Here is a 27,025-nt window from a genome sequence, read left to right as displayed (position 1 = left end):
GTAGTCATGTGAATATGGGTTTTTATGACATCTTCTCCTCATCTCTGACAGAACCAGCTAATTTTAAAAAGACAGGGCTTTTTCATCACCCACTGTCCAAGGTCACTAATTTAATCCAATAACAAGTCCTGGATTATGCTTAATTTATTCATAGTTAAACGTACCTAATGTAACAGATTTACATTAGGTAATAAATGGTTGTGACACCTCTGTCACATCAAACTTTAAACATGCCTAATATGTCTAAAGTAACATTTGTTTTTAACGTATCAATCAATCAGACATTTGTAACATTTCTCATACTTTGTGAACACTGAATCAGTTATAATATTGAGATTTTTGACCTGCTCTAAAGGTTTAGTTGCCAGTCTTTGATGTTTGTTTGCAAGTTTCTGAATATTTTTTTTCTGAATTCTGAATCTATTTCAGTAATTTGATTAAAAATGTGAAACATATTTTTACATAGATTTATTACACAATAGATTTCATACATTTATCTCTCTTAATTGTAACGGTAATGGCATCTTGTTACTGAAACCCCAAAATTCAGCTTCACAGAAAATCTTTAAAAATGTTCAGTATTTGGTTGTGGTTTCTTTTGCATGGTTTGCTGGAGGAGATCAGCCTGTGGCACCGAGGAGGAGAGAGGAAGGTTACTTTGAAAATGGCCTTCAGCTCATCTGCATTGGTGGATTTGCTTGTGCAACTTTTTCTACCACATAAACAGTCAACTTCTTAAGCAATGTCATTTTCCTCCTTTTAGAGGGTGTGACAATGACTGTGTTGGACTTCCCCATTAAATAGGGCAAAACACATATGATTTCTGAGTTAAGAATTCTATTTTTGTTGGTTTTGAGTAGTTGTTTTTTTTAGAAATTACATTTTGGGTTTCATTTGGTATACATAATCATCAAAATTGAGTGAAACAAACATATATATAAATCTAAATAATATGTGTTTGACTTTGTCAGTTGAATTAATGAGAAAAAAGAGCTTTTCTTATTTATTGAGGTGTATCATTTTACAAAATGGGTGGCGTTAGATAAAAATGGGTAAAAAAAAAATCCTGTATTGTGTAAAACATGCAACATACTTAATTACAAGGCTCAGCTGCTTCAGCATTTATGTCTTCTATTACTGTATCTGTGACAGCTCTTAAGTACAAAGCAAGAAACTAATTACTTCCAGGTAACATTCAAAAGCCTTTTCTTTTTTGGACACTTTGTTTTTGTTGGCTATTTTTTATTTGTGTTTGAAATAAAATCAATGAATCAACCAGTCAATCAACCACTCACATGACTTAGAATTCTCCAGTAAGGAGATATAGTTCTGGCCTCTTATGTATTATGGCTTAACAAGGTATTGTCATTAAACAAATAAACAAACAAAAACTAAGTTTGTCATTCAAAGAGAGAAAAAAAGTTTGACTCATTCACCTTAATTTGATGTTGCTTACAACGGAATTTGAGACAATTCCACAGGTTAAACTTGACAATAAATGTCTAAATATCTGTTTTAGTAGTACATATTCTCCCAATAATCTCGCAAAGAAAGGAAAATGGCAAATTAACAATATCCGAAACGAAAACGTCAAACCCTGACGATGACGTCATCTTGACTTGTTTTCTGATTGGCTGTCCCGCCTGTAACTCATCGAACGGTTGCTAGGCGGAGGAAGCAGGAAGAGACGTTAGAGGAGGCGGGAGTTAGCAAAATCATCATGGCGGGATGCATGAAAACTATAAATGGTTACATCTCAGCAAGTTCGAAGTTAATGGTTTTTACAGTGCTTTTTATGTGTCTACCTCAAACGTCACACCAATACACAGGTAAGAAGCTGTGTTATAAAGCAGGTAGAATGACCTTTGCTGGTATTTAAAATATATTTTACAAGCTACGGCTAATACACATTAGCTACTGTTTGTCTCCATTTACATTTGGACTTTGAGCGAGTCAGTGTAACATTTATGGGTTTTTGAAAGACTAGCAGTAGTTTTAACGATTGTTTAGCTTCATCAGACAGCAATAGACGTTAATGCAATTGATAATTTCCTTCGGGTCTTGTTCCTTCGTGGAAGCTTGTGGCTACCATCCATTGTTCCGTTTGGAAATTTGCACCCTGTCATTTTTGTAGGCGTTAGCTTGACATCCCAGAACACGCCCAGGTTGTTTTCATTGAGGCCCTCACTAATCCGAGTTGTTTTGCTTGTAGAAAACGTAATGAATGATAGATAGGTCATAATATATTGCCTCAGTGAATCATAGTCAGTATTTGTACTGAGGAAAGCTGAGAAATTGTTTTACAGAGTTGGCTGAAAACACATTTTTAGGTATTTGTATATTTGTGACAACTTTTTAGAGGTTTGAAGCAGGTAAATGCTAGTTTTTTGCATTTTCGTTTGAGTTCTTATCGCAAAATAAGTTAGTATTTATTTTTTATTTATACATATGTATATCATAATGTAAACATTAAAATAAAGACACAAGGCTGCACAGTAAATAGCGAATATGTCATCGTCAGTTTGTGCAATATTTACATGTCAAAGACTGTTTAAAGTTTAATAATTGTTGGCTAAGTGTTAACTTGCATTGTTCCTAATAACATCATGTTTAGCCAGTTGGACAGTCTCATGGTAGCACAGGTTCATACTGGACAAAAATGGCGTTGCCCCAAACTGCTAAAGGTCACAAAGTGGCGAAAACACCGATGAGAAAGAGAGAAAAGACAAAAATAGTCATATATTCCAACTGATATCATTACAATATCTACCAATATTATCAGCATCACAAAACTTTCTACACAGACAGGCTACTGGAAAACATGAAAGGAGAAAAGTCTTATTTGCTTTGACTTTCAAGTTTGTTTGTTTGTTTGTTTGTTTTTTTTTATTTTGTGATACAGTCACACATTCTGCTTGTTCAATCTAGGTGACATCCGTCCGATAGTTGATCTTCATGATGGCGAGCAGTACCTTACGTTGGGGCCCAACCGGTTCTGCTACAAAAACACAGTTGTTCCAACCTGGAGGCAAACGTGGACAAGAATTCATGCAAGTACCACAAATTACACTGACTTAAGTTTAAAACCTATTATTCTATAAAAGATTTTAAAAAATCCAAATTATAACATGTTGAAACTTGGAAGTTGCTCTGTTAGCTTAAAAATGTATTGTAGGAAAATCCTCTGTGCATGATTGTGATTGTTAAACAGTAAATTAAATGCCTTTTTCTCACAGGTGAAAGTGTGGAGTTCAAAGGTCTTTAAGGTGGAAACTGTGGAAGGTGAAGAAGAGCTGCAGGAGCTGGAGCGCTTCAGTGTCTGGAGCTGGTTTCGATTTTTTCTACGTGAACAGCAAAATGAAACTGTCATTAACATCAACCTGTTCTGCAAAAAGACATGCTTCAAGGTGGATCCTACAGCAGGAGCTCAGTACACCGTCAAACCAATCCGCAGTAAGTAGGAGACCAGTGCAGATCACGTTCTGACTGGTTAGTGACAGATGTAGCACCTTCACAATAACTGGTAGAGTTAAAAAGAAGAGTACATTATAAAATTATTATTATTAACCTGAAAATTAAATGTTTTGCTAAAGATTACAGGAAGAAATGTTACTTTTAATATACTGCCCAGATGTTTACCTTCTCCTTTAAAGGTAATTTTATTTATATAGCACATTTTTAGCAACAAGGCAATACAAAGTGCTATTTTTAGAAAATAAACTTAGTTATACAAAAGGAATACTAAGCAAAGGCAACAAATAATTGTGAACAGCTCACTAATTCAGGGTATAAAAACAATTCAGATTGGAAGAGGATCTAGTTGGTGTAATGGCAAAAGATACTTTTGACTCTCATTTTCAATTAATTTGATGGAAATAAATTAATAAGAGAAAGATGGAGTAAGCTTCAAACCTTCCACATATACCGTAATAAAGATGGACACAAATAATCTTTACCTGGAGTTGAGTAGGTTTTGGTTGTATCCCTGTCAAAGTTCTTTCAGCATTCTTAAATAAAAAATAATGGAGTTTGACTCAAAAATAAGCAAAGAGAGTGCAATGATAAGCAGTTGTGATCAACTAAAACAGTATGGTTGGTAAGTCTCACAGTTCAAAAACTTGTTTGATTTTTCTTCTTTGGTTAAGATTTTTTTTTTAAACTTTCATATGGAGAACTCATCAGGCAGGAGTGAGCCATTCAGAGCTCTTCCTTTGTAATCTTTTCCAAATAAAACACATTTTTTCACGTTGATATCGACACATTACAGATTCGACACAAGAATAAAGGAAGTTTCATATTGAAACCTTTGTAACTTACAAGTTTTTGTAAGTTTACGTGAAACAAAAAACTTACCAGTAAAATGTCACTAATATAAGAACAGACTGAAGTAGGAATTTACTAAGACAATAAATGTTATTTTAAGTGCACAAAAGAGCAAAGTCTCTTTGGAAAGGAAAGGTCAAAGTCTAAGCAGGGTTGCTACAAGCTTCACAGATAATTACCAGCCAACTTTCCTTTCCTTTCAGAGTTTGACATCTATCTGTTTTTGGTCTTCCTCTCCGGGGCGCTGCTGTTTGTTTTTGCAGAATCTCTGAGCAGGTATTTATCTGTCCAAAACCCAGTCTTACATTTTAAGTTTTAACAGGATTTATTACAGTTTTCTTTGTGTTTTGATTCTTTCCTGAAGGAGTCAAATCTTCTTCTACTCTGCTGGAATGAGCACAGGCATGATCGCCTCTCTGATCATCCTCTTTTTCATTTTGTCTCGCTTTTTACCAAAGGTAAGATATTTAATTGCCTTTAAATATTTTTTTTTCAGAATTAAAGTCTTGCTGATCCAGTGGTTAATTGTACCCCTGCTGTTTTCCACAGAAAAGCCCCTTTTACATGCTTATTGTGGGCGGGTGGTCTTTCTCTCTGTATGCCATCCAGCTGGTCTGCAGAAACCTGGGGGTAATTCTGCGAGAGCACTGGCATGCTGCATTAGGTATACACTCGCCAAAAACACAGACTTCAGGCAGAAAATAACAAAGGGGAAGAGTTACAGAACCTTGAAAAAATATTCATTAGTGCTTGAACTTTTTTAATTTTTGTGTTACAACCAGAAACTTGGATAGACCAACACACAGCAGTGCAGAATTGTGAAGTGGGAGGAAAATGTTCCGTGATTCTCTGTTAAATTAAAGTAAAGATCTGAGAAGTGTGACAATATTATAGTTAGTCTGAAAGCTTTAACCCTTCCAGATGGAACGTGTCAGCGACGACACAGCCAAATTTGCAGTATTGTAATTCCGCCATACTTTGCGCTTTCTAAAAAATTCCAGCAGTTTCTGAAAGGGGAGACATTGCGCTTTGAAGCCAGTATCAGGTTATTACGGTAATTTAACACCCATCGTTGCAGGAAGTCAAATTAATCAGAGGGACACTCTGATTTTTCATATTGTTATTTTGCAAAAACATTTGAATGATATTTTTCATCCACATCATAATAATAACCATGCTATGTGTTTGTCACATCAAGCACTTCAAGTTGAAAACAGACAGAAAAGCCATATTTTAGGTTGCAAAACACACTGCATAAATTCTTCTTCCTTGGTTTTTTCTGTCAGGTTACGTAACGGTGGTGGGATTCATCAGTTTTGCTGTGTGCTACCGCTACGGCCCCCTGGTGGATGAGAAGAGCATCAACATCCTGTCATGGACGCTGCAACTGTTTGGACTGCTTCTAATTTATCTGGGAATTCAGATCCAGCAAGTTGCCTTTGCTATCATCCTGGCGTCTTTGCTCTCCAAAAATCTGGAGTACCCAGTCATTCTGGCATTGACGGTGTGGAGGTATGCAACACTCAAATGCTGACAGAAGAGGGCGCAAGAGTACAGCAAGAAATGAGAATCTACTGTAGCAACTGTATGTAGGGAAACTGAAACCAAAGTTGTATTTAAATAAAAAATAATAGTCGTCCAGCTTAGACAGGGAAAACAGGCAAAAGGTAGAGCAGACTAAATACATCATACTGGGTGTCAAATGTTTGCAGCGTTTCTCAAAATGGCGGCTTTTCAGTGATATTTAAGGGAGCATCTCTTTAATGATTGTTGCGCAAATGGAAATTAAACTTTTCTCATTTTCATTCAATTAATTGATTTATTGTTTATTGAGACAGGCTTAGTTTTGAGTCAAAAAAAGACTTTTTCAGCAAAACTTTAGTCCCAATAAAAAAAAAGAACCCCATTGCATAATACTGCCACCTCCACCTTTTAGAATCATAGTTAAAAGTTTGTGCTTGGTTTCATTAGACTGTAACTTGTTTTTTTAGTAAGGTCACGGTTTCCATATTTTATTTACATAAGCCTGACTTTCTTTCACTGCCACTGACTCATAAGTTTGTGCCATAAGATCAGTTTGATTGTTTATAACCTTTCTGTAATCTGTGGCTTTAGCTATAGGATGCAAATGAGTAAATGTTAGAAAACCCCTCACAGGTCATCTGAATTTCATCTGCAGATTCAGCGTTTTCAGAGATTTATTACAGTTTTCTTTGTTCAGTCTTGAAATGTTTGGAAATTTATAATTTTTCCAAGGCTGGATACGTATGGAAATATGTTCCAGACTTCATCTTATTTCATTATTTGAAAGATAAAAATATGATTTTCTTTTGTTTTTGATGGCATGTATTTTTAATTTGTTAGATTCTAACTTTAGTTTTTGTCCACCTAATTATTTGTGTTCTTCTATTTACTAACAGTAAAACACATTCATACAAAAATAAAATGATTTTCACAGTTTGGTCTGTGGATTCTAAAAATAAAATTCTTGATTTGACTTTTATTTTGATGCGAAATTTCATTTTTATGATGTAAAATTAAAGAGTCACTAATTATAAATTATTATTCAATGGCTCAATACCTAAACTTGGATGATCTGGTCCGCATTTATCAAAGATTAAACATTTTAACTACCTATGTTCTTATAGATGCCAAAAAATAAGGGAAATGACCCTTTACATATAACTAATTTAGAAAGTAGATTTAATGCATTTTCTCATAACATGAAAAAGACAGATCATAATAATGTCTATCATAATAGACATAATAAAGACATTAAGTAATACATTACTTAGATATATTAGTAATGTATCCCTAATGTTAGTAATGTATTAGGTAATGTATTAGTAATGTGTGTGTATATATATATATATATATATACATATATATATATATATATATATATATATATATATATATATATAAAACTTATATTTTAAGTAATATTCAAATATTACTATAAATATATTTTATTACATAAATGTGAATGTAATATTTTCACATTACAAAAAAGAATATGAAAATATTCTTTTATGTAATCAAATATTTTACTACATAAAATGTGATGTAATTATAAAATATAAGAATATTTTATTTTCATTTTATTTATGAAAATAAAATATGAAAATATTTTATGTAATATAAAATATATTTTATATGATGTATTATTATAAAAATATTTACAATTACAAATATTACAAAAGATATAGAAGTTTAAAACAGTATCAGTTTTAGGGGTACAATCTGCAGTATTTAGCTTTTCCCCCTCTAATATGTTGGTTTTTCAGCTAACTGAACAAACTTTAGAAATTATTTCTCAGGATCTTTACTTTGCATTTTAACCGGGTGATGCGGATGTGTTTTTATTTTTTATTTCCATCACATCATTTTGGTTTGCAGGAAAGTCAGAGGTTACATTTACTGGAAGCCCCAGCCACGCCGCCTGCTCACTGAGGAGGAGTATCAGAAAGAAGCAGAAGAAGAAACCCGCCGTGCGCTGGAGGAGCTGCGTAAATACTGCAACAGCCCAGAGTTCAGTCCTTGGAAGGCCGTGTCCAGGCTTCAGTCCCCAAAAAGGTGCCCGTTTGGATTTTTAGACTTATCTGTGCAAAACGTTTTTGAAGAAAGACCGTTGTTGCATTTTACTTCAGAATAAAAGCGGCGAGAGGCCAGCAGTGATTAAAAAATATTAGAATACAAAAAAAACCCAGATGAAAATATGCGTCTGCTGCTTTGTTTTTCACTGACTCACAGGTTGGACATTTTGGATATATTACAGGTTGAACAATAATCCAATCCTTTGAACTTCCTGAGTTTACACAGAGTTGATTTATTTACCTAGTGAGGTCACTGTTCAGATAAAAGATGATTCAGTGTATTTTTAGAGCTTCATTATTCATAATCAAAAGTCAAAATAGGAACAATGATAATTAGACAACTCAGCTCGGTCAGCCCCGGTTTACCTCACAGCTTGATTTCTGATTAAGTTTGTTCATTCCTGGCTTCTGCATATTTTCCTCTTTACATTTTTTCAGTTTTTTAACACTGTGGACATGCAAGTATAGAACAGTTATTTTATAATAGACATTTCTTTTCCTCCTGCTCCACAAATCATGAAACATCCCAATGCCGAAGTTGGGTTCTGACTGATTAGTGAGAATAAGGGCTGTTTGACATCATCTCTGATTTGCAGGAGGCCGCCTGTGTAAATATTAAAATTGCAGAAAATCATGTCCTACATGTTGATACATTTTTTCTTTAAAAAATTCTCAGTTTGTAAATAGTTTTCTTGTAAATTGGTGATGCATTTAATTCAACTTATTTCTAAAGCACGAATAAATGTCACCTCAAAATACGGTCAAGGAAAATACAGCTCTGAAAAAATTAATAAACCACAGCACTGAACCCCATTGAAAACCTTCTGGTTATTCCACCAAGTAGTGATTCCTGAACTCTTCCTGAGTTAAAACACTAGTTTTGTTGTTTCTAAATGAATATGAATTTGTTTTCTTTGCATTATTTGGGGTCTGAAAGCACTGCATTTTTTTTTTGGTTATTTTGATCATTTTTCATTTTCTGCAAATAAATACAGTATTTTTGCTTGGAATTTCATAGACATGTTAAGGTTTCCCCTAGAAAACCTTCTAAGCCTGATGGTCAGAGCGCTCAAGCCGTCATTCATCCAGTGGCCCGTTGTGTTTTTGAGTTAAAAAATGTTTAAAATTGACAAGAAATGGGGGCGTGCCGTGGTGGCGTAGCGGTTAGCGCGACCCATATTTGGAGGCCTTGAGTCCTCGACGCGGCCGTCGCGGGCTCGACTCCCGGACCCGACGACATTTGCCGCATGTCTTCCCCCCTCTCCTTCCCTGTTTCCTGTCAGCCTACTATCATATAAGGGACACTAGAGCCCACAAAAGACCCCCTGGAGGGTAAAAAAAAAAAAAAATTGACAAGAAATATGAAAATATCACTTATTTATGTGTGAAAAATGCAAATATTTTTTAAAAACTTAAACAAGCAATGCTTAGCCTGGTGAGGGCACAAGTAAAGCCTGGTGGCCCGCCAGGCTAATAACACACTAGGGGAAACCCTGCATGTTGCCAGTAGTTCATAGAATAAAAGAGCAATGTTCCTTTTACTCAAATATTTACCGATAAAAAGTAAAATCAGAGAAACTGATAATTTTAAGTGGTTTCTTAATTTTTTCCAGAGCTGTATAATCAAACCAGTCCAATATGATCTATTTATAAATTCAAATTTCATCCTAGTTATAGGTCAAATTCAGGAAAAATTGCCAGTTTAAGGATTATTTAGTCTGCAGTAACTCGTCATTCTGAGCAAGCATGTGGTGACAGTGGAGAGGAACAACTCTCTCTTAACAGGAAGAAACCGAACAGAACCAGCATCAGTGTGAGCGGCCATCATCTAGGAGAGAAATAGGCTCTATCTAATGGGATGGACAACAGGGTTACGCAGACTCGGTTTCACCTGTTAAATTAACATCATATCCATAATCAACAGGTTTGCCGATTTTATCGAAGGATCCCCACACTTGAAGTCAAACGAGGTGTCCGTCCACGTGCAGGAATACGGTTTTGGAGGAAGCTTTTTTGAGGACGAGTTCTTCGACACAGACGATGAGGAGGACAGTGAAGAAGAACTGAAGCCTATGAAGAAGCTCGAGTGAGAGAGCAAAGGAAGAAGAATCAAACTGCACCCTCTCTGATGGGCAGGTTGGGGAACGCCTCGCTGGGGTTGTCCAGATCTTCATGCTTGATGGAGGAAATCTCTGGACTGGGCTCCAGCCAGAGCGATCACAGACGCAAAAGAAAAGTTGAGCACTTCAGGCGTATGAATGCATTCTTCAGATGCTAAATGGGTAAATTTACATTGAGAGTTTTTGAGTGAGTCACATCAGGTTTTACTTTGACTAGACGTGCGTTTCAAACCAAAAGGCTGTGAATGGAGAGAATCCGCTTCACGTTTTCTCCACACTGAGACTCCTACTTTTGTAACTATTATTTCAGAAGAAAGACTGGTCATGTGGTTTCTTCATGTTGATTTTAATGGAAATATCTGTTGAACTGTCCTAAAATATTTTGAATAAAAAAATTATATATTTGTGTTTGGGCACCTAGTGATGCTTTTGAAACTTAAATATATATTTTTTTATGATTTATCCTGTCCTAAAATATGACTACTTTACTATATTAATGCTCTTTTAAATTATGTTCCAGATACTGTGGTCAAGACATGGTTTATTTATTAAATGTGTTGTTCTAGATCAGTCTGAATTCACACATCTGTTCCCCAACACAATCTTCCACAATCCAGTAATTATTACTATTGAATGCTTGAAGTAAATATTTACTGTAAAAGATTCAATTCAATTCAAAAATACTTTCCTTGTCACAAAAGGAAAATAAATGTTGCTGTAATTCATATTAATTCAAGATTCTTCAAAAACGTTATTGCACTTGGTAATGGTTGTTGGCAGCAGTCTGTATCACAACGAATTTGAAGAAGCTTCTAACTGAAGATGTTTTTTCAAATGAAATCTTTTAAAAATAATTTTGTTGCAGCTTGTTCCATGTTGTATTAAATTAATCCGTTTCTTCAAAATTCTACACACAAATATGCGTATTTATGCACATATAATGTGCACATTGTGAGAACGTGCACATTTATTAAAAATAATAAGCAAAAAACTCACATTCACATAATTATTAACATTCTTTGTGCTTCATGCTAAAGTATCACTCCAGGCTTCATGTTTGAAGAAAACTCCACCATCCCTACAGTGAGGCATGGTGGTGGTGGTATCATGCTGTGGGGATGTTTGCAGCGGCAGGAACTGGCAGATTAGTCAGGATGGAGGGAAAGATGAATGTGGTGACGTACAGAGACATCCTAGATGAAAACCGGCTGCAGTCTAAGGAGGACGCCTAAGGTTGCCCATAATTTTCTTAGCAGGAAGGCGGCGATTGCATCATGCTGAGGGTTTGTGTCATGAATGTTCTGTTTAGTCACAAACCAACTGAAAGTTCAACATTTTTGGCAGTAGTGGTTTTTATTGAACAGTCATTTTCTCCACAGGAAGCGCCCAGTTATTCAATTTCACCTCACTTCAGTGGCTACTTGACAATAAAACCAAACATATTTCTAAAAAAGGTGTTTTGCTATGGAGAAAGGAGCATATTATTCAACTTAAAGTCTGAAATTTAATGTTACTCTTCTTTAAATCCAAGGAAATCTTTCCATTTAAATCAACTCTGTCAAGATTTGTCAAATATCTGGTGCAGCTTTATGTCTGCGTGTTTTATTTTAATTAGAAAAAAATCCACAAATTTAATTTTTAGCATCCAGCTCTTGATTTTATTGTCATTGATCCATAAATATGTGGCGCATAGTCACTACAGCCTGAATGAAACAAACACTTTCAAAATGCCTCAAAGCCCCAAATAAATGAAATGTGTGTAAAGTCCATGTAAACTTCTGACTGTAAATGTATCTAATTGTCTCAGTTATTGATAGCTGGGTTAGGTTGAGTGTTGATTTCTAAGTAAATCGTAAAACTCGTGTTTTTACCACATTTTTTAAAAAAAAAACGTTGTGCTTGGTAATCTGCAAAACAAGATCAAAGATAATTCAGAAGAAATTTCTGACCTTTTTCATATCTGTTCATTACTTAAAACATATTTGTCTTTCCACGTCAATTCAAAACTTTAAACAAGCAGCTCGCTGTGCACTGAAACTTTTTAAATCTGTTGCTCACAAACTGTGACATTATGACTGATGTTAAATTCAAAGCAGAAGCTGAGCCAGGAATACATTTAAAAAAGAAAAACAGCTTTTCAGAGCAGATAATGTTATCTTTCATCAAGCGCAATCTACGTTTGAAAAAGAAAACCCAACGGCTATCCTTTCTCTTTTACTCTCCCACTCTAGTTTCAGTGACATCTTGGGGACACTGTGACATTTAAAGGCAGCAGCAGCGAGAATCCCACTGCAGGTTTCTTTACAATCTGCGTGTGTCCACGAAACGATCAACACCGTTGGGAATGCTTGCAAACAATTACTCAACAGGTTTAAAACAGCTGATACAGCGAGCAATATTTGCATGTATTTCCCAGGCTCAGCTCAACCTAGGCAACACTCACACACCGCTGTGTTTCCTTTGAACTACTTCCCCGAAACATGCATTACAAACAGGGAAAGCCTCGCTCCAATGCAAACAGGATTCTATTGAATGCAGAAGGGGGGAACCCCTTGGACATACGAGCATATGGAGAAAACTGTGACAGCCTCCTCATGTAAAGTGTCTGGACTTCCCCACAGCTTGAAAACTGGCCTACGTGAGGCCAATGGGATCCTTAAAAAGTTTTACATTAATGTACCTAAAATTAAGGCCTTAAAATTTCTTTAATTTATTGAAAAGCAACAAGTTAGCTTTAAAAATGTTAATCACAGGTCTTAAATTTTGTTGTGGCAGGACTAATTAATGTAATGTATTCTATGTTTTTCTTGCAAGACTTTTGCTCTGACATCTTCACTCACTGAGTTCTATAACTCAAAGCTGTTAAGGATAAGGGTAACATGATGCTAATGCTATCTAGCAAAAGAGCCATATGCCATCTGAAAAGCACAAAGCTACTGCCAAGTGCCACAAAATGACCTCAGAAATTTTAGCTTTGGTCCCCTTCATTTGCTTTGTCCATCTCTTGTGATATAAGTCTTAAATTTTATTCACATGGTCCGAAAAAAGTTTTTAATTTGAGTTGGTGAGACCTGCATAAACCCCGAAAATAATACATTTATCCCAAAGGAAGATTAAATGATTTAATGTCATCTAATAGCATGAAGAGGATTCTCTTAAATTTATTAATATAAAGTGGAGACCTTAAAATGTCTTAAATTGATTTTTTTTTTTTTTTAAATAAGTTGGCCTTAAATATGTAAATTGCAGGTCTTATTTTTTTGTGGCATTACTATTTAATCTCATTCAATGTAGTTTTATTTTTTCTTGCAGTATATTACTGCTACACAAACTGAGATGTGCACAGACATCTTCAGTGCATTATGATGATTCAAAGCAATTGCTAATAAGTAGCAACCATAAGTAGCTAATAGCTAGCTGCTAATAAGCTAGCTATCTTTTTTACATCCACTATGGGTACGTAGAAATTTATTTATTGGCAGTTGACTGGATGACGTTCGTCTTCGCCATTGGCTCACTTCTGTTGCCAACTGGTACAATTTATTTATTTGCCGTTTTCTTTTGTACATTTCTGTTGTGCTACAGGTCTTAAATTCCATTCATAATAGTCTTAAAAAGTCTCAAATTTGAGTTTGCGAAACACTGAACAAAAGTGGATTCTACAAAATCCTATTTTTAGAGCTGGCAGGTTTCTAAAATGATACCCACTTTACTTTTATATCACGGTAAAATATTTATTGTAAGCATGTAAATGCATGCTGGATTGAGTAGAAAAAAACGGATTGGTTTATAACTATGGCAAACAAACTCAGCTTTACACAGTTGCAGCCAGTGCAAATAAAAAGAAAAAAGGTGAACAAACATCACAAAGTAAAACCAGTGCATTTTTAACCTTCAAAAACACAAGCAACGGATCTTGTTTTGGTATGAGAAACACTTTGATGAAACAGTGCATTCAGTTTCTCCAGGCGTTCAGGGCACTCAGTTTTTATCTCCGTCTCCTCAAACTGTTACTCAAAAAACAGTTCAGCAGGAGCGGAGCAACCATAAGTCCAGTTTTTGTGGATAAAGCCCCAGTTTTAGGGTGCGTCAGTATTTGTTGATGCCAAATATCCGTACTCCGTGAAGCTGCGGCAGCTTTGGGATTAGGACGGTCATCAGGGAGCATGTGTTGATTAAAAAATGCGTTGCATCGTATTTCGTGTAGAAACTGGCAAGAATGTGCCTGCAAAGAGAAACACGGGTCAGAATTCACTCGAATGCAACGGCTTACAAAAATATTCATACCCCTTGAACTTTTCCAGCTTTTGTCACTGTCCTCCCACTCGCTTCAGTGTATGTTAGTGAGTTTTCGTGTCAACAGACCAACACAGTGCATTGTTGTGAATCAGAAGGAAAATTATGGATCATAAGTAAATAAGTAGGTAAAATGTATTTATACAGCATCTATCACAGACATTAAAATGACAAAATGCTCCAAAAAGACACAAACAAACAATCCACAATATAAAAACTGACATAAAACTTTATGTCTTTAGCTGCTTCTTCATAAAATGATGTGTTAGTAAAGGATGAAGTTTGTGGTTCTAACCTAAAGGAAACACAGAGAGGTCAATACGTTGGCATGTCAGGAAGCTTGGATTAGAAAGAATCACTTCAAAAATAAAATTCCTGATTCCTGATCTCAAACAGTCTTATTTAAAATCAGCAGCTTAATTTAATTTCCAAACAGAAGGCCAGTTATTCTGTCACGATAAAGTTTGCTGGACGACAAATTGTCCCAGTTATTACGATAAATGATGATATCGTTGTTTTGAGACCATTTTGCAAGAAGACATTCTCAAACATCAAGAGGCTTTTAGTTTCTAACAGATATTTGGAAGACATTTTAAATATCCAAAATAAACAAACAAAACAGCAGATGTCTTGATGACATCCTGTTTGCGCCCAGCGGCTCGCTGACTGTGACGTAGAGTCGGCTGATTTGCATTGAGCAGGTAACTCGGCACACGTGGGGGAGAATCTGAAAGCCAGGTGTGAACACAATCCGACAGCTGCCCACGTGTGATGACTGACCCAAACTGGGAACATTACACCAACACCTGATACGTCACAAAGCCACTGGACAAGGTGCATTCCCCTCTGTGTCTGGTAACTTCATGAATCCTCTTTAAATGACACTTTTTTTCTTGTACATTTGATGCAACCAAAAGTGTGTTTGATCTGTCATCTGCTGCCTTTTCCTCACAAAATGCACAGAATTTAAAGTTAAAAACAGCAGGTTGCTTTATTAGAAAATATAAAAGAGGAGGATATACAAATTAACCATTAAAAGGAAAAGGAAGCGCATTTTTATATTTTTGTCAAGGACTACGGAAGCGTTTCACTGCCAGAGATTTGACGTAAATTCAGGAGCCGTTTCTCATCCAAATGAGAAACTTTCTCGATTAAACAAGAAAGTTTAATCACATGATAAATTAAAATAAGCTCTATAATCTCCATTTTAATTATTAATATTTTTACAGATACATCATAATCCATTTTATTTGTGTTTTTTTATTTCCATTTGTTGTTTTTGGTTGTGTTTTATTTTGGAGATTTAAAATGTCTTCCAGTTCCCAGTGTATTGGTCTTTGAGAGCTTGCATTATTATGCCATTATAAATATATTACTAAATTGTCTCAAAACAACATTAATGTTTATGGCAATAATTTATGGAACAATGTATCGCGCAGTAAAATTTGTTCCTGACAGGCCTAGTGGACTAGAAGAAACCAGATGAGAAGGAATCGTAGTGATCAGTCTTATTGATTTTTAACAAGTCATAATCTATAAGCGTATTTCTATATCTATATGAAGCAAATCACAATCCCAACACTCTTGGCTCTGACTACACATTCAAACTAATTCCTCTACAGAAGCTGCAATCAATACTAAAGGCCGTTACTGTAAGTTGTGCTTTCTTTTTATTAGCTCTCCTTGTTTTGTTATGATGTTGTGACGATGCTGTTGGCTCCCTTTAAAACTGATCCGTTATTACTTCCGTAAACAGTGCGCTGCTGTGTGACGGCTACGTTCTTCCCCTGTGCATGTGGGTCACACAGAAGTCTGACTGCGGTCCAGTTTAATTAGTATGAACAACTAAAATATAACATCAGATTTTAGCAAAAAATTGTAAATGAGCAACAAGACCTGCTGTGTGAACGTAACTGAAAACATGCAGCATACTGGCTGTTGAACTAGACTTGTTCACCCCTGGTTTAGATTACAGATGCATGATAATTATCAGCCTATAACAATTATTATAATGATCGTCCACTAATTTATTAATCGATTAATCATTAACCAGTCAGAGATTCAAAAAAGGTCATTTGCTGAAAGAACAACAAATTCTGTGCGGATCTTAATCAAAAACTGTACAAATAAAAATTGTACAGTTAATTTTGTTAAGCACGATTTGCTGTCTAATTATTAAATTGATTAATCTAAAACACAGATCAAACCTACATTATATTGATAAGTTAAGCTTTTCACATGGTGATGTCAGAAGTACTTCTTGAAAGACTTGAGGCTGTAAAGTTTTACGCAAAGGCTGTGAAGTAATGAAACAATTAATCAGGTTAATCGCGATTAATGAATTATTGAAATAATCGTCAACTAATTTAGTAATCAATTAAGCATTAACTGGAGTTTTTGCTGAAAAAACAATATACTTAAATGAGTAAATGAGGCTAAAAGTTTCTAAAAATATAAACATTTTGCATTTAAGATTTTTAAAAAATATGTTTAAATATGTTCTACCCAAAACTGGAATAGTTTTAGGTTCACTTGGTTAAAAAGAATCAATTTAATCAAAAATTAATCGACAAATTAGCACTACACTGTATAGAGGCAACATGTTGATGTTTGAAGAATTTTTTTTGTTGTTGCAACAAATGTTCAAATATTCTGTTATTGCATTTTAGGCAATAAAATGTTTATTTTCCCATTTTAAAAAAAAGGAACTGAATTTGTTTATTTGCCTAAACATAAACATATCCAGTGACGTGCGGTCAGGGGAGGCAGGTGAGGCAGTGCCTCACCTGCCATCATGGAAAGAAAGAAAATATATAATCACAAAGTAATTTAAATTGTTATATTCATCCGGTGGTTTGTACTAAAAAATATTTATTTTTCATGTAGCTTCACCAATTTCGATTTTTATTTGTTCAAAATCGCTGAATTTTCTTATTTTCCCATTCAAATGCTTGGAAGCGATGCCGGTGAGGCAGCAGCGAGCTCTGCCTCACCTTGGATTGCGCAACCCCTGGCTCTGCGCTGGCTGCTAAGCGGAGAGAGCATGTTGCTGTACGGCGTCAATAAAATGGTTTAAACAAATTTAATATGTGAACTTATTTCCAATAATTTAGCTTATGTATATAATGTACAGTGCTTTTTGTCACCAACTGTGTTTGTGTAACGTGTTTCGTGTAATGAGCGATTATAAACGGCAGAGAACAGGTTCGAGGTGAGGCAGGCAGTTCTCTTGCCTCAAGGCAGGGGGCGCTCAAGATCCCAGACGTTCGTCTTGTTCACTCCTCAACTGCCGAGTAAGTGACAGAGAGCTAGGCTAAACGATTCGGGAAGCAAGTCAAGTGCAGCGATAGATTATAATAGAGATAGTGATTTTTTTCCTCTCGCTTATCCCGACTTTCGACATGGATGACTACATTACAACAATAAAAAAGTTTTCTCAAGTGGACTTTCAATCGAAGCAGGTAAGACAGTAATAACATTTGTTTTGTTTTGTTTTTTAAGGAAATGTGTGTTTTGTGAGCTACAGTTTGTATGTGTAAGGATGCAGAAGTGAAACATAACCTGTAAACTGCTGGCAATCTATGCATCTATTTGCAAATCTGATTCTGATGACGTCAGTGCCTCACCAGCTATGAACCTCACCGCACGTCACTGAACATATCATAATATGTACATATATTAAAATACGTATTTTAATATTGTAAAAAAAAAAATTGTTAAGCAGTTAAATGAAAACTCTGCCAAATGTGCCAATTTTTATCTGATTAACCACCAGAATTATCGATTACTAAAATAATTGTTAGCTAATTTTAATGTTGGTAAAATCCTCTCTCTTCTGGTTTTTTTCTGTTACTCATCTACTATCCAAGCTTCTTTAGGTCCCTACTTTCCCCTCCTGGTTTTCCCCAAAATTGTTCCCAGAATTTCAGAATTTTCCCAAGTTTAATTTAATCTCAACATCCCCATCAGTTAGCACACTGGCAGCCCTTTGTTGCGATACGTCCATTCAAGGAAACAATTAATAAAATAACCAACGGATTTGATTGGGTCGTCAAAACGAAAGCGAAATTGTGTCTGGCACAACAGACACATTTTTGCATTTTACCGGTAACAGATACTCACAGAACAATTGGTGAGATGGTGAGGAACTTGCGTGAAGAAGTGAACTGGACGCCGTAGTCCATCTGTTCCCAGTGCGTGAGCAGACGGGCTTTGCCCTGGTCTGGAGTTTCGAAGGGAGTGCCCTTCACTGTGTGTAGGAACAGGTACATCGCCTGGAGAAAGGAGCACAGGAGCGTCTATCACCCATCACAAACAGTTTTATGTTAAAACAGAGGCTCAGTTTGACTCCTGAGGGGGAAAAAACTGCATTTGTTTAATTGAACATTGAAAAACTGAGGAATTTCAATGTTATTAACCTGAGAGTTTCTGAGCTTAACTCACTCAGGAGCAAAAACTTTAAACATGCTGCAATTGCAATCGACTGTCCACCATCTTTACATGTAAATAACTCAATGCAATCTGCTGTTTCCTTTGATAAAAAACTTTAGCTACACTGTATTTAAAGGGGTTTGCATAGACGGTCAGGAACATGAAGGAGTCTTTATGAATGCTTACAACTGTTGTCATGAAGAGTCACTCAGTAAATAATGACACTATTAATGCAAAGTTGCACTAAAAGTTGCATTAAAAGTCCCTTATTTGGTCAATAATGACCCTTTTAATGCAAAGTTATATTAAAATTAGCAATAAAAGTCCATTAAAAGAGTCATTATTTACCAAATGACATGTCATGACAAGTCACCAAAACTTTTTAATTAATTTGAATAATAAACTCAATTTGACTACATTATTTGGTAACTAACATCAAATTGAAATATATGTAACTGACTTGAACTTATAGTGATTACAATATAAAGTATGATTTAATAAAACAAACTACTTTTTACTTATTTCTTTGGTGTTAAATTTAATTATTTTTTTAGATTTACTGATATTGATGCCTTCATAAGAAGAAAAAACTAAAAATAAGTTTTCCAATAACGCTCAGTTTTTGTTTTTTATTAACACTGATTGAAATTTATCGAGATGCTGAAATTTTTTTTATAATAAAAAATGTATATGGTACATTTCCACCCATACTGGGAATCTATCTCATTAAGCTGATTTTTTAAATAAAATGCCTCAAGATTAAATTTTGCTGGACCATAAATTGTCCCAGAAATTATTGTAATAAACAATATTTTCTTGAGACCATTTTCAACTAATAAAATAATAATAATGGAAAATTAATGCAAGTACACTCATACAGTACTTATTGTGCATAAACTTTAATATCCATTAAATGTGCATAAACTCTCCTTGAGCATCTACAAACAAATTCTAAAAGCCAGAAAATTTGCAGAAAGTGAAAACTTGTTTGCAGGAAAGTTGCCCCATAGATCATTTTTGGGGATTAAAAAAACATTCAGGGCCAAATTCCAATAAAAATTGTCAGCAGTTGTAGTTCAAGTCATTGACAATATTTATTTTTATTTGCGTTTGTAGCAGCGAGGGGGTTGCTGGTTCACCGCCACGCGCTGGCATCTGGTCTGAATGTGTGTGAAATAACAGAAGCGACAGGGAAACACCTGAAATAAAGGCTGGCTGTAAAAACAAAAGGTAACCGAGAAAATATAAACATAAACAAACCCGTTTAGATCTACGGTAAATATAAGCTCTATCTAGAAAAATTATTCAGTTTCATTTTTTCTCATGCAACAACCTAGAAGCTAACTGGAAGGAAAAGAATGCATAAATATCAACATCTGGACAAATAAAAAATAGGGAAAAAAAACCAGTAACTTCTGTGAAAGCTTCAAAAGGTTTGTTTGTGTTTCAAAACCAAATTTTTGTGTTACATGCAAAACGGATGGCAGAAACCTTAAATGCAAAATCAGCTGATTCTTCAAAGTATTGACTGACACAAACTAAATACAAATGCACACCACACTTATCAGATTTTATTTGTAAAGAATTTTGAAAACCCAGAAGCTTTCTTCTACAAAATCCCCACAAAAACAAATTAAAGTTTGTGGTTGTAACACGACAAAATGTAAAACGTTCAGCATAGCGATAGCATGTTGTGAAAGAAGCTGAAGTAAGGAAGGGAACGATGATTTTCACACAATAATCTATCAACAGATCAAATCATTTCTATTCTGTGCTCAGGTGTCAGTAGCTTTCAGACTGACCAGATTGTGGATGACGTTGGTGAGGGTCCAGACGAGCGGCACCGAGAAGAAAGGAATGCTGAGCAGAACAATGTGCAGAACCACGGTCAGTAAAAGATAGGTGAGCCATATTCCCCTGCTGTTCATCACCCGTGTGTTGGGGTTCACCTCACTGTGAGCTACGCCAACATTCATCTCTAATGGAAACAAAATAAAATTTAAAAAGCATGTAATAGTGTTTTAGATTTGAAGAACAGTTAGACTTCATGCTTTTTGTCTCTCTGCAGTCAGACTAGTTATCAAGCGAAGTGGAATTGGCCATTGGAAATGTTTTTATAGCTTTTTAAAAATTCTTCAAGGTATCAAGCTTCATAACTACAATGCACAACAACTGAATTAACAGCTACGGAAAGAAATCTCTTAGTTACAAAACATTAATTTTATAATAAACTATTAGGGTTGTGCAACAGCCTAGCAAATATGCACGGAAATTGTTCAATTCAGTTCAAATTGAGTTATTTTTATTTACATGTATTTTATTTTTACAAAAGCCATCTTCACGTCGCAAAACAAACACGTCCAATTCATATTCAGTCCCATGCAATCCAATTCAGTCCATTCATGGTCTTCCCCTTATTAGAACAGGCCTGAAACGACTAAATGTGATGAATCTATTATTTAAATATTTATGTGTAATAGAACACAAAAGCCCATAAATGTATGTATTGTATTAGCTTTAGGGTGTGTTTTTGTTTTGTTTTTTGGTTGTTGTTTTTGTTTTTTTACAGCGGGTACGACCCCGCCCGGTTAAATTGTTCTCGGTACTAAAAACACGCGCCTCCAAACAACCAAAGCTAACATAGTTAGCCGCAGTTTTCATCCGCTAACGGCTAACCACTAACCAGGCAGGTACAAACCACCGTAAATGAATCCGTACATTCAAGTATTATAGTTTCCTAACTATTCACACCGTAGCTGTACTTGTTAAACTCTGAACCGTTATAACATAAACGGAGACAACGTTCGTCAGATAACATCTACAGGTTTTTCCAGCTGTTTCATCAAACTTGTGTTAAGCGTAACCAGCTGCGGCCTACTTTATATTCACTCTAAGTAAGGTGACGCTGTGAGTTATTCTAATGATCCGGGCTGCATTTGGAGGGTTAAAACGTTACTTTTAACCGAAGCTAACTTTACCTTCCTGTGTTGTCGCAGGTCACCAGGAAACTTCTATTTTTCTTCTTCTTCTTCTTTATTAACCCCGCCCTCGCTGGTCGGGACTGGATCCTCTGGCTGCAGCGGTGAGAAGTGCTGCACTGTCCTGCCTGCACAGTTCCTGAAACACGTCGGATCAGCAGCAGGTCAGCAAGTTAAGAGGAGAAACAAAGCAGAAATACATCGTTACAACTGATACAACTAACCCAGGATGCACCCCAGTGGGAGCAAGAAATACTTTTACTTCATCGTAAATTCCCAAAGAGACACAAGGGGTTTGTGCCTGGTGCTGCTTTCAGGGACCTCAAAATCTTAACACATTTTGTGTTTGTATTCCATCTGGAAATACATAAAATACATTATACATAATAATTGTATACGTAAAGTAGTTTATTAAGGTTTCCCATTGCATTTAACAGTAAAACATACTTCTTCTGCAGCACTTTAAGGCGATTAAATCAAAATACAACAGTACAGTGTCACAAATAACCTTGTTTATTGCCTTGTGAAACGTATATCCTTAAGATATTTGTCACATTAAAATTACATATAGATTGGATTTTATTTGGATTTAATGTTGGGTCACGAAGTCCAGTCCTGAAAAGAATACGGAGAGATAGAAATTTATTTTATTGTCCCTCAGCAGGAAAATTCAGGTGACAAGCAAGCCGAAGCATTTACACAACAATAAAAATATAGAAAAATAGAGGAAGCCTGTCTTAATAAGCAATAAACGTATTAATCTCAGAATAAATTAAAACAAGCTTGATCATTTCAATTTGCATGATTGTTTGGTTTTTCGTTTCTCTCTTCCAAAGACAGGATGGAAATGGCCCTCTTTTTAAATTGCAGTTGTATTTACAGAGACTTTAGTATCCATTTTATTTGTTGTTTTGGTTGTTCTGTTTATTTATTTATTTTTATATATTTAAAATGTCTTCCAGTTCCAATATTAAATGTTTGTGAGAAATTAAAGTTTATAGATCTTTGAGACGGTGTACTTGCATTATTATGCCAATACTCTTAAAACAACATTATTATTGTTTATTGCCATAACTTCTGATAACAAATTTTGTTATCAGGCCTAAATAGAAGTAATAATATCTTACTGCACAGTAATTTAAAGAAAAAAGTGTGCAGTTATTAAAAATAACACACTACAATTCAAAGAAATGTACAACTATGATAATTTAAAATGATGTGCAACATGTGCATGTATATTTGTGCATAAATATACATGCACATACTACTTACAAGAAGCGGAAAAAGCTCTACAAGCAACAAGGATGATTATTTGAAATCAGAAAAATTGTACAAATATCAGCAGGAGGTAAACACTTGTTGAGTTGAGTAAAAATTTTGTAATGCAGTTCCCAAAAAAAGTGCAGATGTGAAAATAAAACAAAAACCTTTTTCAGTCAGAATTTAACCAGCAGTCCTACCACTAACTGCAGCAATGCTCCGTAATATAAAACTTTTGACAAATAATCAGAAAGAAATGAAATTGCGAAGACTATAATGGCTGTGTTTCTGCATCCTGAAAACTGTAAAGTTGTTTTCACACTAACAGGAACACAATAAAGCATGAGCTCAGTCTACAGTAAACAATAACGTTTCATGTAATGCCAGAATAATGCTGAGAAGACTATTTCACCAGGTGATCTCATACAACAGCTGATTTCCCCATCGATTCTATGAAAAGCAGAAATACAATAACATAGAAAACAACAATGCAAAATAAAACAAAGACAACAAAGAAGTTTAATTCAATAGTAAAGCAACAGCGTCTCATTCTCGGCGAAGGAAGAATCTACTTGAAACAAAGAAGAAAACATACAATTTCCGACACTATGAGGAAATTATTTCTCGTAACATGTAAAACAAATGATGTAATGTAGGAACTAACTGCAATGATCACTTCTGAGGTATGAGAAACGTCTCCGTTTATGTCACAACGGTTCAAAGTTTAGCTACGGTGTTAATAGTTAGTCTGCTGAGTCCTGCATTTTTACAATTATTTAATTTGATGCAGCTTATTAATACAGCAACCATTGCCTCAATGCGATTTAAAAGAAAAACTCAAATAGTTCATTTCCAATTATATGCAAAACAAATGAAACTCACACAAATCCACTCCAACCGTATAATTTATTGACATACAGTTCTACGTAATCCTAAATATAAATGTAGTCTCTATCCGCAGTCATTCATTTTGCAGCTATTCCTCCTGCTGCAAGCATGTGGGGATTGTGGAGAGGAATGAGTCTTTCTTAAAAAAAAGAAAAAATACAGATATTTATGAGCAGTAATGAAATTGTTTCCCAGTAGCACATAACAATAAAACTAATAAGGTAATTAGGAAGTGTGAGCCATCAAATGATGTAATGTAGGAACTAATTGTAGTGATCTGTTGTTTACATTTGCAGGAACTCGAGAGACACAGGCTTGCTGACTCTTGCATTTTTATATTTATGCAATTTCACAAAAGCTGTTTTTAATATAACCTCTAACTTTGTGTGAGCTGCCATCTGGGGTTTTATTGAGTAAACTGATGCATTTTCCTTTCCTTTTCAAATTCACTTTATGCACTTTAATGTATTGAACACATTTTTTATTTTTTTATAAAAGACACTCAGGATGCTCTTTACTGTGCAAGATAAGCTCTGGTTTTATCCATTTCAGTTCTTGTCTTCACATTTCAAATATTCATCCTTTCATTCTTCTTATATTCAAACATAATCAGCAGTTTGCAGGATGAGGACTAACATAACCTCTGTTGCACCTTTTGATAATAACCGCCTTGATGACCGTATTTAATCTTTTGACAGAACCCGACTTCCTTCTTTTCTCTCAGCACAAATAAAATTGTCCTCATCTGACCTGAAAACATGTTTTGCTGTGTTTCTGTGTGATGAACTCATTCAAACCAAGTTTCTGTTTCTTTGAACACAGCTGCATTTCTGTGCAGAATTAAAATAAGACTTCGTCCTAGCATAATGCAGTGCACTTTTTGGAGGCAGGCAGTGTTTAGTAACTGTAGTTTTGCTGTTGTCATTACAGTAGGATAAACATTTCTCACATTCTGCAAAAAAATGTCAGGTTTTTGATTTTGGCCTGTCCTCACTGGGAACTCCCCAGCCTCCATATTTAAGAAACTTTATTGTAACTTAAAACTGTTAAAAGATACATGCTTAGAAATATATATAGTTGCAAAATCAAAAACTTTGCACCAAAGATCAACACCAAAATAATTAATTTGGTAATAAAAGATTTGTCAGTGGCTTTTTTTCTGCATTAAAACGAGATACTTTGCGTTCTTCCAGACAGGAAAATCTTAAAAAGTTAACCTATTTCAGTAAATACATTCAGAAAGGGAAACGTATGTCACATATGCATAGAGGAATATATTTCAACCACGTGTTTCTGTTTATTTCGAGGTCGTTAGCCCTCCAAAACTGTTTTACTGCAACTTTTTTTGAATTCCTGGACTGGACAATTGCTGTAAACCTGAAAACCCAATAAAAAAACTAAGTTAATTCAGAAATATTATTCAGAAATATACATAGTCGTTGCCATCCTCCTCAAGGATGGGAAGCAATAAAAGAACCTGGCTGGTCGCATATTAATAAAAAGTTGAGTGGAAGGAATAAATGTTGTAAAAGATAAATATACACAAAAGGGTAACAACACATCCTTAAAATGTCTTAAATTTATATTTAAAAATGTAAGTTAAACTTAAGTCTTAAATTTTATTGATATCATATATTCTATGTAGTTTTTTTTGTCTCGCTTGACTTTTCTTTCAGAAAAATGTTTGAGTTGCACCCAGATATCTTCAACTCAAGTCACTAGCTAGCTGCTAATATGCAAACCCTGGCTAACTTAGTTTGCGCAATTGAAATACAAATCAAAGATATTAAGAAAACACTACCAGTTACAATTTATTTAAAAAAAAAAAACCTCAAGTATTGGTTGAAAGAGAAGCAGTTATATATCCATTTATAATGTCTTCCAATGCTTATTTCTGTCTGTTAATTAGTTCTTTCTTGTGTAAATGTTCTTTTGTTGATGTTTTTTCTTCTTTTATTAGAACTATTCTAATAAAAGATTCTCTCCTGTGAATTTTATAGTGAGGTGTTTTGTTTATTGTGCTGGTGTGTCTTAGAACAAAGGATGACATTTAGCTATTGTGCTAATGTGTGCATATTTGCACTGCCATGAGTTGTGGTAATATTGATTAAAGTGAACTGTCCTAATCAGATAAATTAAATCTAAATATCTGGACTGTTGCTCAGTGGTCCAAAATCTTCTTTTCAGATGAAAGAAAAGTTTGCATCTTGTTTGAACATTAAGGTCCCAGACTCTGGAGGAAGAGTCGAGAAACATGGCGTCCATGTTGCTTGAGGTCAAGATTGAAGTTTCCACAGTGAAACCGACCAGGAAGTTCATGCTTCGTTCTGCTGACAAGCTTTATGGAGACCCTGACTTCATTTATCAGCAGGACTTGGCACCTGCCCACTCCACCAAAGGTGTCAATACCTGCATTATATCAGTGCTTGAACATGCTGATGTCAACCCAATAGAAACACTGGAGTGTGGTCAAGAGGAAGAGGAGAGACAGATGAGAAAAACTCTGCTATTAAAGCAATTTGGCTTCGTTAACGCCTCAGGTTGATCACTTCCACATTCATAAATGTTAACCTTTTTTCTTTACTGTCTTTCCATGTCAGTGACTTATTATGCTTCTCTGAACAGGTTTACAAAACATATTCATCACATTTTGTGCTAAATCATTTTGATATGATGAGTTCTGCCTATTGTGAGCTCCTTCCAGAATCAGCTGTTTTCGGGCACCTTGTCACTTTAAATCCAAAGTGTGCTGGCCACTCCCCCCCCCCCAACACTAGCTGAAAATGGCTGCAAACAGATGCGCAACTATACAGCCATACATCTTTGAAAAGCAGAAGTGGAACCTCCTGCACAACCAACAAGAATGCAGCCAGTGGGCTCTGGATGGTAAGTCAACAACAAAATGCTTTTCCAGCAGCCATTGTACAACACATACAGCGATAAAACCAGCTGATCAAATGTGCTGAAGCTCCACATGGGTTTCTTGCAGAGCACTGCTTGGGTTGCTAGGTAACAGGCATCGCCTGCTGATTGGTGATGTTACATTACACGTTGCAGGCTTTTGAAAAGGCTCATTTTTACAACACAAAAAAACATTAACTTGTTGCCAAAAACCGTCAGGGTGGGTGTTTTT

The 27,025-nt window shown here is 35.2% G+C and overlaps 2 protein-coding genes across 2 annotated transcripts; one reads left to right on the top strand and one right to left on the bottom strand.

Annotated features, from left to right (window-relative positions):
- The first annotated feature begins 1,684 nt into the window (after positions 1-1,684).
- Positions 1,685-10,445, top strand: LOC102220675 (nuclear envelope integral membrane protein 1-like). Its single transcript, XM_023346713.1, has 9 exons — positions 1,685-1,829; positions 2,929-3,050; positions 3,237-3,453; positions 4,527-4,599; positions 4,688-4,781; positions 4,873-4,987; positions 5,610-5,835; positions 7,723-7,899; positions 9,844-10,445. Exons 1-9 carry the CDS (start codon positions 1,721-1,723, stop codon positions 10,007-10,009), a joined length of 1,299 nt encoding a protein of 432 aa, XP_023202481.1. The 5' UTR covers positions 1,685-1,720; the 3' UTR covers positions 10,010-10,445.
- Positions 10,446-11,924: 1,479 nt separating this feature from the next.
- ormdl2 (ORMDL sphingolipid biosynthesis regulator 2) lies at positions 11,925-21,834 on the bottom strand. The gene is made up of 4 exons (XM_014468728.2): positions 21,745-21,834; positions 20,569-20,744; positions 18,458-18,609; positions 11,925-14,264 (listed from the first exon to the last, which is right to left on the bottom strand). Exons 2-4 carry the CDS (start codon positions 20,740-20,742, stop codon positions 14,129-14,131), a joined length of 462 nt encoding a protein of 153 aa, XP_014324214.1. The 5' UTR covers positions 20,743-20,744; positions 21,745-21,834; the 3' UTR covers positions 11,925-14,128.
- Between the last annotated feature and the right edge of the window lie 5,191 nt (positions 21,835-27,025).

This window comes from Xiphophorus maculatus, chromosome 1 (assembly GCF_002775205.1).
Source record: "Xiphophorus maculatus strain JP 163 A chromosome 1, X_maculatus-5.0-male, whole genome shotgun sequence".
Lineage (NCBI taxonomy): Eukaryota > Metazoa > Chordata > Actinopteri > Cyprinodontiformes > Poeciliidae > Xiphophorus > Xiphophorus maculatus.
The sequence above is the reverse complement of the archived record's forward strand: the minus strand, read 5'-3'. Positions and strand labels throughout refer to the sequence as shown.

Bases quoted from the DNA above. Each gene is read 5' to 3' on its own strand.
- LOC102220675 (XM_023346713.1), top strand. From the start codon at position 1,721: ATGGCGGGATGCATGAAAACTATAAATGGTTACATCTCAGCAAGTTCG. The intron at 3,454-4,526 runs GTAAGTAGGAGA...CTTTCCTTTCAG, and splicing joins CACCGTCAAACCAATCCGCA to AGTTTGACATCTATCTGTTT. The intron at 4,782-4,872 runs GTAAGATATTTA...TGTTTTCCACAG, and splicing joins TGTCTCGCTTTTTACCAAAG to AAAAGCCCCTTTTACATGCT.
- ormdl2 (XM_014468728.2), bottom strand. From the start codon at position 20,742: ATGAATGTTGGCGTAGCTCACAGTGAGGTGAACCCCAACACACGGGTG. The intron at 18,610-20,568 runs GTCAGTCTGAAA...TCCTTTCTCCAG, and splicing joins CCAACGTCATCCACAATCTG to GCGATGTACCTGTTCCTACA. The intron at 14,265-18,457 runs GTGAGTATCTGT...TTCTCTTTGCAG, and splicing joins ACCATCTCACCAATTGTTCT to GCACATTCTTGCCAGTTTCT.